Source organism: Blennius ocellaris (assembly GCF_963422515.1).
Source record: "Blennius ocellaris genome assembly, chromosome: 1".
Classification (NCBI taxonomy): Eukaryota; Metazoa; Chordata; class Actinopteri; order Blenniiformes; family Blenniidae; genus Blennius; species Blennius ocellaris.
The window spans coordinates 36862677-36875176 of record NC_137650.1 but is presented as its reverse complement, the minus strand read 5'-3'; the positions used below and the strand labels follow the sequence as shown (position 1 = coordinate 36875176).

The following is a 12500-nucleotide window of genomic DNA, read 5'->3' as shown; positions in this document are numbered from 1 at the left end:
AGGCTAAACCAGTGTGAACCAGTCTAAACCAGTGTGAACCAGGACCCCAGAAACCAGATTCTGGTTCAACATGAAGACAAAGTTTCCAAACTGAGGAAACGGTTCAGAAATTACAAACGAGGAAAAAGGTACAAATACTCGAGTACAATCAAGTAATCAAAGTGTTTTCAACTTCAGTTTCAACCAGAACCAGAACCAGAACCAGAACCCAGACCCTCACCTCAGACCACCAGAACCTGCTCCTCACCTGGACCCCCGTCCTGTAGACCGGGAGGAGACCTGGACCTCCTCCCCTCCGCCTCCGGTCTCCCAGACCACATCCTCCAGTCCTGGACCTCTTGTGGACTCCAGCCACGGTGGTGGACCCATCCAGACCACATCCTCCAGTCCTGGACCTCTTGTGGACTCCAGCCACGGTGGTGGACCCATCCAGACCACATCCTCCAGTCCTGGACCTCTTGTGGACTCCAGCCATGGTGGTGGACCCATCCAGACCACATCCTCCAGTCCTGGACCTCTTGTGGACTCCAACCAGGGTGGCGGATCCTGGTGGACCACCAGTCCGCCAACTGACAGCCTCCAAAATCCCCCTTACATGTGGGGGTCTTCTGGAACTTGAACTCCTCTTGGCGGACTCCACGGGTCCCCTGGACGCCGAGGAGCCCCTGGACTCGGGAGGTCCCCTGGATTCGGGGGGGACCCTGGACTCGGGAGGTCCCCTGGATTCGGGGGGTACCCTGGACTCGGGAGGTCCCCTGGACTCGGGGGGTCCCCTGGACTCGGGAGGTCCCCTGGACTCGGGGGGTCCCCTGGACTCGGGAGGTCCCCTGGACTCGGGGGGTCCCCTGGACTCCCAGCTGTAGCGGTTCTTAAAGAGGCTGTGGATCGTCAGGACGGCCAAGGTGCAGAGGACATACATGGTCTGGTCTCACAGGTCCAGGTCTTCTCTGGGTGGAGGTCTGTCTTCATCTAGTGGTCTCTAGAACCTCGGAGCTGGAGCAGACTGGCGGACCAGGACCGGTAGACCTGGACCGGATCAGGACTTCGTTCTGAACCAGACTAACAAAGAACCGACGAGACAAAAACGACCGATGAAGTTTCCTGGTTCTGAAGGAGAAACAATGACCAGGAACCGAGGAACCGAGGAACCAAGGAACCAGGGAACCGAGGAACCAGGGAACCGAGGAACCAGGGAACCGAGGAACCAAGGAACCGAGGAACCAGGGAACCGAGGAACCGAGGAACCAGGGAACCGAGGAACCAGGGAACCGAGGAACCGAGGAACCGAGGAACCAGGGAACCGAGGAACCAGGGAACCGAGGAACCAGGGAACCGAGCAAGAAGAGGTGAAGGAGAACTGCAGTCCAGCAGCAGATCCTCGTTTGTGTCAGTGAGCGGATTAGAGCGAGGCGGGTCTTCACCTCCACCCTCGGTGATGGAGGGAGGGGGGAGAGAGAGAGAGAGACAGAGAGAGAGACAGAGACAGAGAGAGAGAGAGAGAGAGAGAGAGACAGAGAGAGAGAGAGAGAGGGAGAGAGAGAGAGAGAGAGTCCCCCCCCACCGACCATCTGTTGTTCTTGTTGGATAAATTTGCTGTGAGCCGCCGGCGATGATGTAATCAGAACACCGTCACAACACCATCACAACACCGGTAGAACACCGGTAGAACACCGTCACAACAGCAGAACAGCGTCACAACAGCAGAACAGCGTCAGACCATTAGAACAGCAGAACAGTGTCAGAACAGCGTCAGAACACCATCAGAACAGCATCAGAACACCATCAGAACACCATCAGAACAGCATCAGAACAGCATCAGAACAGCATCAGAACACCATCAGAACACCATCAGAACAGCATCAGAACACCATCAGAACAGCGTCAGAACACCATCAGAACACCATCAGAACAGCGTCAGAACACCATCAGAACAGCAGAACAGTGTGAGAACAGTGTCAGAACACCATCAGAACAGCGTCACAACAGCAGAACAGCGTCAGACCATCAGAACAGCAGAACAGTGTCAGAACAGCGTCAGAACACCATCAGAACAGCATCAGAACACCATCAGAACAGCAGAACAGTGTCAGAACAGCGTCAGAACACCATCAGAACAGCATCAGAACACCATCAGAACAGCAGAACAGTGTCAGAACAGCGTCAGAACACCATCAGAACAGCATCAGAACACCATCAGAACAGCATCAGAACAGCGTCAGAACACCATCAGAACAGCATCAGAACACCATCAGAACAGCGTCAGAACACCATCAGAACAGCAGAACAGTGTGAGAACAGTGTCAGAACACCATCAGAACACCGTCAGAACACCGTCACAACAGCAGAACAGCGTCAGAACAGCAGAGAGGATGAAGGAACCAGCAGAAGCGGCCTGATGAGAACTGTCAGGACTCATTCTCAGAACACAGCCTGACGGCCCGACGCCGAGCTCTGATTGGTCCGTCCAGGACAAAGAGGAGGTTTCCACTCTACCGACCACTTTCATCTCGCTAACGAGGGGGCGGGGCTTCACTAACGAGGGGGGCAAGGTCACCATCAGAATATAATCTGGTGTTAGGAGAGGAAGATGCTCTATAATCTGATGTTAGAGGAAGATGCTCTATAATCTGGTGTTAGAGGAGGAAGATGCTCTATAATCTGATGTTAGAGGAGGAAGATGCTCTATAATCTGGTGTTGGAGGGGGAAGATGCTCTATAATCTGATGTTAGAGGAAGATGCTCTATAACCTGGTGTTAGAGGAAGATGCTCTATAATCTGGTGTTAGAAGAAGATGCTCTATAATCTGGTGTTAGAGGAGGAAGATGCTCTATAATCTGATGTTAGAGGAAGATGCTCTATAATCTGATGTTAGAGGAAGATGCTCTATAATCTGATGTTAGAGGAGGAAGATGCTCTATAATCTGATGTTAGAGGAAGATGCTCTATAATCTGATGTTAGAGGAAGATGCTCTATAATCTGGTGTTAGAGGAGGAAGATGCTCTATAATCTGATGTTAGAGGAGGAAGAGGCTCTATAATCTGATGTTAGAGGAAGATGCTCTATAATCTGATGTTAGAGGAAGATGCTCTATAATCTGGTGTTAGAGGAGGAAGATGCTCTATAATCTGGTGTTAGAGGAGGAAGATGCTCTATAATCTGATGTTAGAGGAGGAAGAGGCTCTATAATCTGATGTCAGCTCTTCTTAAAGAATCAGATTAATGAACCAATAAGAAGCAGAAACATCAGTTGATAATCCAACATGCTCTTAGAAATAGAAGCTTCTGAATGTTAATGCTACTTCATGTGGTGGAGGAGGAGGAGCAGCAGAAGCAGGAGGAGGAGCAGGGGGAGCAGGAGGAGGAGCAGCAGGAGGAGCAGGAGGAGGAGGAGGAGGAGCAGCAGAAGCAGGAGGAGGAGCAGGGGGAGCAGGAGGAGGAGCAGCAGGAGGAGCAGGAGGAGGAGGAGGAGGAGGAGGAGGAGCAGCAGAAGCAGGAGGAGGAGCAGGGGAAGCAGGAGGAGGAGGAGGAGGAGGAGCAGCAGCAGACGGGGAGACAACAGGAGAAATGTTAAAACCATCACAGCAGTTTGAGTCGTTTCAGGAGGAAATTGCAGGGGAAACAGTTTAGGGACATGACATCAGGAGGAGGAGCAGGAGGAGGATCAGGAGGAGGAGCAGCAGGAGGAGGAGCAGGAGGAGCAGCAGGAGGAGCTCAGCAGCCTCACAGCGCCCCCCGGAGGCCCCCGACATCACGTCTGCATTTAATCACATGTTTCATAACAGAGTCCAGCTGAGCTCAACATCTGTGTGTGTGTGTGTGTGTGTGTGTGTGTGTGTGTGTGTGTGTGTGTGTGTGTGTGTGTGTGTGTGTGTGTGTGTGTGTGTGTGTGTGTGTGTGTGTGTGTGTGTGTGTGTGTGTGTGTGTCTCATCTACATCCTGTGGGGCTAAAAATCCTCCAGAGCTGCTTTTTGTTCAAGTTCCTCTAGTCCTGTAGCTCTATGGTTCTAGTCCTGTAGCTCTATGGTTCTGTATCAAACCTGAAGTCATTCAGGAACCAAAGCAGACAAACATCACATCTGGAAAACATTGTAGATTCATCTGGAGGGTGTGTGTGTGTGTGTGTGTGTGTGTGTGTGTGTGTGTGTGTGTGTGTGTGTGTGTGTGTGTGTGTGTGTTAGCAGGATGAAGCTGACAGGATGTTTTTCATCTCAAGTATCTGAGGAGAAAATCTGATTACAGTGATTGGATCGCTGTGGTCATGTGATCCTCCTCCTCCTGCTCCTCCTCCTCCTCCTCCTGCTCCTCCTCCTCCTCCCAGGTCCCTCCATCCTCCCGCAAGAAGCAGAAGAAAGGTTCTCCCGCCGTTGGCAGAACTTGTTTGTCGTCTTAGTTTGTGAGGAGAGTTCACACTCTGAGAACCTCACAGGCCACGCCCCCTCACAACAGACCACGCCCCCTCCAAACATACCACGCCCCAATGAGCTGCTACTGCTGTTGCTCGCTGGACGAGCAAGTGGTTTTAGTGGATCTTCCAGCCTGAGATCTTTATGGTTAGCGCGAGAAGGAGACCCATCCAAGATGGCGGCGCTGGAGGCACGAGCAGGAGACCCATCCAAGATGGCGGCGCTGGAGGTTTCATGTCTATGGACAGGAACTTTCTTCTTGTTCTCATGGAGGAACTTTTAGTGCTTCTCTTAATCCTGAACTACTGTGTGTGTGTGTGTGTGTGTGTGTGTGTGTGTGTGTGTGTGTGTGTGTGTGTGTGTGTGTGTGTGTGTGTGTGTGTGTGTGTGTGTGTGTGTGTCCCATAATGAGCAGTAAGAACCAGGTCTTGGTCGCTGTGTGTTCACACAGGGTGTGTCTCCTCTCACTGACCACAACGTAACACAACCACGGCCTATAAATACTGTGTGTGTGTGTGTGTGTGTGTGTGATGTTCTTCTGATCCAGTTTTTCCTCTGTGACTTCAAACAGCGAATGGAAACATTTAAAGACCCCACACACACACACACACACACACACACACACACACACACACACACACACACACACACACACACACACACACACACACACACACACACACACACACACACAAAGTGAAAATTCAGCACGTTTTCATCTTTTGCGTTTCAACGACGATGTTCTACCAAACTATATCTAGTAGATCTACTATAACTATATCCAGAACCACGAAATAATCCATGGAGTTTCCATGTTAGTCCACTAGTTGGCGCTGTTTAGTTATACTACTGAAAGTACACACACACACACACACACACACACACACACACACACACACACACACACACACACACACACACACACACACACCACCAAGTTGTATTGTTAGTACAGTGACTGTCAAAAGTTAACCTGGTTAGCAGCTAACTAGATAACCTGTCGGTAACCTGGTTAGCAGCTAACCAGAAAACATGTCGGTAACCTGGTTAGCAGCTAACCAGATAACCTGTCGGTAACCTGGTTAGCAGCTAACTAGATAACCTGTCGGTAACCTGGTTAGCAGCTAACCAGAAAACATGTCGGTAACCTGGTTAGCAGCTAACCAGATAACCTGTCGGTAACCTGGTTAGCAGCTAACCAGATAACTTGTCGGTAACCTGGTTACCAGCTAACCAGATAACATGTCGGTAACCTGGTTAGCAGCTAACCAGATAACATGTCTGTAACCTGGTTAGCAGCTAACCAGATAACCTGTCGGTAACCTGGTTACCAGCTAACCAGAAAACATGTCGGTAACCTGGTTAGCAGTTCACCTGTCGGTAACCTGGTTACCAGCTAACCAGATAACATGTCGGTAACCTGGTTACCAGCTAACCAGAAAACATGTCGGTAACCTGGTTAGCAGTTCACCTGTCGGTAACCTGGTTACCAGCTAACCAGATAACATGTCGGTAACCTGGTTACCAGCTAACCAGAAAACATGTCGGTAACCTGGTTAGCAGTTCACCTGTCGGTAACCTGGTTACCAGCTAACCAGATAACATGTCGGTAACCTGGTTACCAGCTAACCAGAAAACATGTCGGTAACCTGGTTACCAGCTAACCAGATAACATGTCGGTAACCTGGTTACCAGCTAACCAGAAAACATGTCGGTAACCTGGTTAGCAGTTCACCTGTCGGTAACCTGGTTACCAGCTAACCAGATAACATGTCGGTAACCTGGTTACCAGCTAACCAGAAAACATGTCGGTAACCTGGTTAGCAGTTCACCTGTCGGTAACCTGGTTACCAGCTAACCAGATAACATGTCGGTAACCTGGTTACCAGCTAACCAGTTAACCTTCTAAACCAGCGTCAGCCTCACCAGCAGCAGAACCACGAGCCTCCAGACCGACCTGATGAAGAGGAGGGAGGATGAAGAGGAGGCAGTGATGAAGAGGAGGGAGGATGAAGGTGTTTTCAATCAGCCTGACGAGCCGCCGCGGCGTCGCCATGGAGACCGACACGTGGAGCGTTTGTTGTGCTCACCTGGTGCGGCCGCCGCTTTGTCCCGGTGAAACAGACAAACCGCTGAGGGCGTGAAAGGCTTTGAAGCGGTGGAAAGTGCTGGATGGGGGGGGGGCAGACCCGGTCCTGACACCGTCCTGACCCCGTCAGAGAGCCCGCACACCCGCGCCCCGCCCCGGGCGACACCCGTCGGTCCCCGCGGGACAGACAGACGGACAGACAGACGGAAGCGGACCGCTCTCACCTCCTCCTGGTCCCGGACAGCCGCTCCTCCCGCGGGGCTCCGGACCGGACCGGACTGGACCGGACCGGACCGGACCGGACCGGACAGACCCGGACCTGCAGACGCGCCGTGTGGACGTGGAGGAGCTCCGTGTGGCCGTGAACGTCTCGCGGCCTTGCTGCCTTCACGGACTGTGGGGATTCCTGTATGTCTGGCGCGCGTGTGACGTGGGCCGGGGCACAGGGAGGGAGGGGGGGGGGCGGTGCTGTGACGTCACGTGGCAGAGACCGCCTCCAGACATATAAAACGTCACATGGACGTCACTCAGTCATAAACTTAATAAGGCGACGCCCACATGAGTTCAACGAGTTGAAGCAGCTGAGAACCAAACGTAAACATAGAACTATAGACCCTAACGTAGACATATACACATAGAACTATAGACCCTAACGTAAACATATATGTAAACATATACACATAGAACTATAGACCCTAACGTAAACATATATGTAAACATATACACATAGAACTATAGACCCTAACGTAAACATATACACATAGAACTATAGACCCTAACGTAAACATATATGTAAACATATACACATAGAACTATAGACCCTAACGTAAACATATACACATAGAACTATAGACCCTAACGTAAACATATACACATAGAACTATAGACCTACTAACATAGACATATAACTCTAGAACCTACTCTAGTTACTTACACATGTCTATGTTAGTGTGAGGGTCGAACTATATGCTACATGCTAAAGGGTTTCGGGCTCATACACTAGCGATGCTACATGCTACATGCTACAGAGTTTCAGGCTCACACACCAGTGATGCTACGAGCTAAAGGGTTTCAGGTTCACACACCAGCGATGCTACATGCTACATGCTACAGAGTTTCAGGCTCACACACTAGCGATGCTACGAGCTAAAGGGTTTCAGGTTCACACACCAGCAATGCTACATGCTACATGCTACAGAGTTTCAGGCTCACACACCAGCGATGCTACATGCTACAAGCTAAAGAGTTTCAGGCTCACACACCAGCGATGCTACATGCTACATGCTACAGAGTTTCAGGCTCACACACCAGCGATGCTACATGCTAATAGCTAAAGAGTTTCAGGCTCACACACCGGCGATGCTAAGCTATGCTACTGTAGACTGTGAGGCTGATGGAGGTGACGTAGCATCGATAGAGACAGAGTCTCCAACAGTAGCTTTTACATATTGTTTGCATGTGGAGCAGTTATGAATGAAGCGTAATGGAGTTGATTAAGTACTGGTACTGGTACTGGTACTGGTACTGGTACTCGGTACCAGCAGGTAGCTGAAGGTTCGTACTTGTGTGTTTCTAATCCTCGATATGACACCGTGATGTGAAATGAGGAAAATGAGAAAGAAAGAAAGAAAGAACACTTTGGATTGTTCACAATTTTATTGCACTTTAAAATTCAAAATACAAGTCGTAGTTTTACATGACGAACAAACTGATCCATAAACAGCTTCTTCATTTCCTGCGATGAGCGCGAAACTTTAAACACTTCAAAATAAAAGCACACTTAATGGACGTGAACAGAATCAAATGATCTCTCAGCTCATGAGCCGCCGCTTAAAAATCTCTAAAAGCTGTTTTCTTCTTCTTCTCTCAGTCTGCAGCTACACTTTTCCTGCCTTTTCTCCACTTCCTGTCACACCGCATTCCATCAGTTTTCCCGCCTTTTGTCTACTTCCGGTCACTCGGCGGGTTTCCTGAAGCGTTTCCTCTGAACTTCACGCGTCACTGGCGCCACCTAGTGGCTGCAAGCTGCTACAAGCACCTGCAGGCTGCTTTAGCGCTTTAGTGGATATTATGAATGAAATGTTTTCACACCTCTCAATCAAATCAAACACTTATATTTGATGAAGAAGTCTGTAAGTGCTCACGGATAAAAACCCAAAAATTACATTGAAATGTGTTTAAAATGAATCAAACTAAATTCCACAGTTTGACCTTTGAACCAGAGTGATTGTCAAGGGAAGGGAAGAGTTGAGGGGAATAAAGGTCGTCTGGAAACGTCACGGGACGTCACGGGGGTCATCAGAGGTCATCAGAGGTCATCCCGTCATGTACTGACTTTCTATGTTCGGACAGAACAAAGTGAACCTTTACACGTTCAGAGAGGGGAACAGCGCCCCTCTGGGCTCTGACGGCTGCCGCTCGTGTCGCAGCGTGTGTGGTCAGACGCGGTACTGCAGCCTGCCTCCGGCTCGCAGAGAGAAAAGAACAGAAAAAAAGGAGAAATTCTTCTTTCTGTGCTTTTATGTCTACGATCCTTTTCTTTCCTCTCTTCTGTTCCTCCTTCTTTTCATCTCTGCTTTCCCTCTCTTTCTCTTCTAACGGAGAGAACAAGTGAAGGAGAGAAACATGAGGGAAGACGAAGGAGCTTTTTGTGAAGCAGGAGGAGCAAAAAGACAAATCTCCTCCTGCTCCTCCTCCCCCTCCCCCTCCCCCTCCTCCTCCTCCTCCTCCTCCTCCTCCTCCTCCTGCTCCTCCTCCTCCTCAGAGGAAGTTGAGATCATCAGTTAGGAGGAGACAGGCTGCAGCTTCAGATTACTCCTCCCCCTCCTCCTGCTCCTCCTCCTCCTCCTCCCCCTCCTCCTGCTCCTCCCTCTGCTCCTGCTCCTCCTCCTCCTCTTCCTCCTCCTCCTCCTCCTGCTCCTCCTCCTCCTTCTGCTCCTCCTCCTCCTGCTCCTCCTCCTCCTCCTCCTCCCCCTCCTCCTGCTCCTCCCTCTGCTCCTGCTCCTCCTCCTCCTCTTCCTCCTCCTCCTCCTCCTGCTCCTCCTCCTCCTGCTCCTCCTCCTCCTCCTCCTCCTCCCCCTCCTCCTCCTCCTCCTGCTCCTCCTCCTCCTTCTGCTCCTCCTCCTCCTGCTCCTCCTCCTCTTGCTCCTCCTCCTCTTGCTCCTCCTCCTGCTCCTCCTCCTGCTCCTCCTCCTCTTGCTCCTCCTCCTCCTGCTCCTCCTCAGAGGAAGGTGAGATCATCAGTTAGGAAGAGACAGGCTGCAGCTTCAGATTACTCCTCCTCCTCCTCCTTCTCCTCCCCCTCCCCCGCCTCCCCCTCCCCCACCGCCACCTCCACGGTCAGAAGCTCCTCCCCTTTGCGCCGCGGCGTCATCCTGATGACCACCGAGCTGTCGGCTGTCTGCGCCACCGTGTCCTCGCCGTCGTCGGGGGCCGCCCTGAAGGGGAGGGGCGAGCGGCGGTGCATGGGGGAAGGGGGCGGGGCCGGGGAGACGGAGGGCGGAGCCTGAAGACACAGAAGACAGGTGTGTCGTCAGAGCGGTGAAGTCGTCGAGCGTTGGAGAGTCGACGGTTCTCGCGACAGGGATGCACCGGAACCACTTTTTTAGCGGACGAGGAAAAGAGCCAGTGCTAGCCTTTAGCTACTCGCCGATACGAGGACTTATTAATGACGTTTTAGCGTGATTCATATTTGATTCATATTTGATTCATATTTGATTCATATTTGATTCATATTTGAATATTATAAGGAACATCGCTTGTGTGTGTGAGCCCAAAAATTCAGTATGTAGCATGTAGCATGTAGCATGAAGCATGTAGCATGAAGCATGTAGCATGAAGCATCTAGCATGTTGCTTGTAGCATGTAGCATGCAGCATGAAGCTTGTAGCATGAAGCATGTAACATGTACCATGTACCATGTAGCATTAAGCATGTATCATGTAGCATGTAGCATGTAGCATGTTGCTTGTAGCATGTAGCATGAAGTATGTTGCTTGTAGCAGGTTGCATGAAGCATGTAGCATGTAGCGTGAAGCATGTAGCATGTTGCATGAAGCATGTAGCATGTAGCACGGCTCGTTATGTGCCAAGCAGTTAAGCTATTAGCTACATTGGGCTAACTCTGCTAGTCCCAATGTCTCTGGTGACGGAGTTGCTGGTGATGGAGTTGCTGGTGACGGAGTTGCTGGTGATGGAGTTGCTGGTGTACAAACAATTTTTTTCCTCTTGATATGTCGTCAGAACATGATTTACTTTAGCTGTTGGTCGTCTCACTACCTGCTGGTCTCAGGTTGCTTTTACAGGTACAAGTACAAGTACAAGTACAAGTACAAGTATTGGACCTGGTACTGGTGTCCCCAGAATCTGTTGTTGAAATCAGACGCTTATTGAGCTTTTACTGTACCAGTATTTGATAAACACAAGTGAAGGGTTGGTTTGTCTGACCTCTGACCTCCTGACCTCCCGCCACAGACGGTCTGACCTCTGACCTCCTGACCTCTGACCTCCCGCCACAGACGGTCAGTGAGCTGTTGAAGGCCGGCGGTGGTTCCGTACCTCTGTGCCGCCGGCAGACGGTCTGTAGACCTTCTTGAGCTTGGCGAAGCTTCCCTCCATGCCGGCCTTCTCCGTCACCTCCAGCGCCGCCTTGAACATCTGGGGGGTGTCGGGCCGGGGGGGCACGATGGCCGCCGCCTCCTTCTCCGCCTCCTTCTCGTCCGGCTTCTTGTCCTTGGTGAGCATCGTCCTGCGGGGACGGAGAGAGACGCCGTGTCGGTGAGACGCCGGCCAGCCGTGCTGTGACGGGACGGTGGCCGGCACCTGACAGGTGGAGGGAGTCCGACCCCCCCCCTTCCCCCCCATCCCCCCTTCCCCCTCCCCCCACCGCCACTCGGCCTATCAGGTGAGGAGGATCACCGCTGACCTGACCTCCTTCTCTCAAAGTGGAGCGACGAAGAGCAGATTAGTCTAATCCTGTTGGAGGAGCCGCCGCCACGCCACCGCCACGCCACCACGCCGCCACGCCACCGCCACGCCGCCGCCACGCCGCCGCCACGCCACCGCCACGCCACCGCCACGCCACCGCCACGCCGCCGCCACGCCATGCCGCCACGCCACCGCCACGCCGCCGCCACGCCACGCCGCCACACCACCGCCACGCCACCACGCCGCCGCCACGCCGCCGCCACGCCGCCGCCACGCCACCCGCCACGCCACCGCCACGCCACCGCCACGCCGCCGCCACGCCATGCCGCCACGCCACCGCCACGCCATGCCGCCACGCCACCGCCACGCCGCCGCCACGCCACGCCGCCACGCCGCCACACCACCGCCACGCCACCACGCCGCCACGCCACCGCCACGCCGCCGCCACGCCGCCGCCACGCCACCGCCACGCCACCGCCACGCCACCGCCACGCCGCCGCCACGCCATGCCGCCACGCCACCGCCACGCCGCCGCCACGCCACGCCGCCACGCCGCCACACCACCGCCACGCCACCACGCCGCCGCCACGCCGCCGCCACGCCGCCGCCACGCCACCGCCACGCCACCGCCACGCCACCGCCACGCCGCCGCCACGCCATGCCGCCACGCCACCGCCACGCCATGCCGCCACGCCACCGCCACGCCGCCACACCACCGCCACGCCACCACGCCGCCGCCACGCCGCCGCCACGCCACGCCGCCACGCCACCGCCACGCCGCCGCCACGCCACCACGCCGCCACGCCACCGCCACGCCACCGCCACGCCATGCCGCCACGCCCTCGCCACGCAACCGCCACGCCCCCGCCACGCCGCCGCCACGCCCCCGCCACGCAACCGCCACGCCCCCGCCACGCCACCGCCACGCCGCAGAACCGACCGCGAAGCATCGGGATTACCGGAGCCTCGGCCGGCTAGAACCACAACGCCTTTTTTTTTGGTTCCGGGAAACATTTTGCGTTGCCACGGCAACGCTGTGACGAGGACATCAGGTGATTGGGGTTTTTTTTTAAATTATTT

At 53.6% G+C, this 12500-nt stretch overlaps 2 protein-coding genes across 2 annotated transcripts in view; both read right to left on the bottom strand.

Annotated features, from left to right (window-relative positions):
- The window catches only part of LOC308131586 (kinesin-like protein KIFC3), a 16052-nt gene extending 15016 nt beyond the window's left edge, over positions 1–1036 (bottom strand). The window contains 1 exon segment of the mRNA XM_080498366.1: positions 248–1036. Coding sequence (XP_080354492.1) covers positions 248–919 — 672 coding nt within the window. The 5' untranslated portion in view covers positions 920–1036.
- An 8729-nt stretch (positions 1037–9765) lies between these two features.
- LOC308131576 (cyclic nucleotide-gated channel beta-1-like) overlaps positions 9766–12500 on the bottom strand; it is a gene marked incomplete at both ends in the record, with an annotated part of 9882 nt that continues 7147 nt past the window's right edge. The window contains 2 exon segments of the mRNA XM_080498352.1: positions 9766–9999; positions 11052–11241. Of these exon segments, the coding sequence (XP_080354478.1) occupies positions 9766–9999; positions 11052–11241 (424 nt within the window).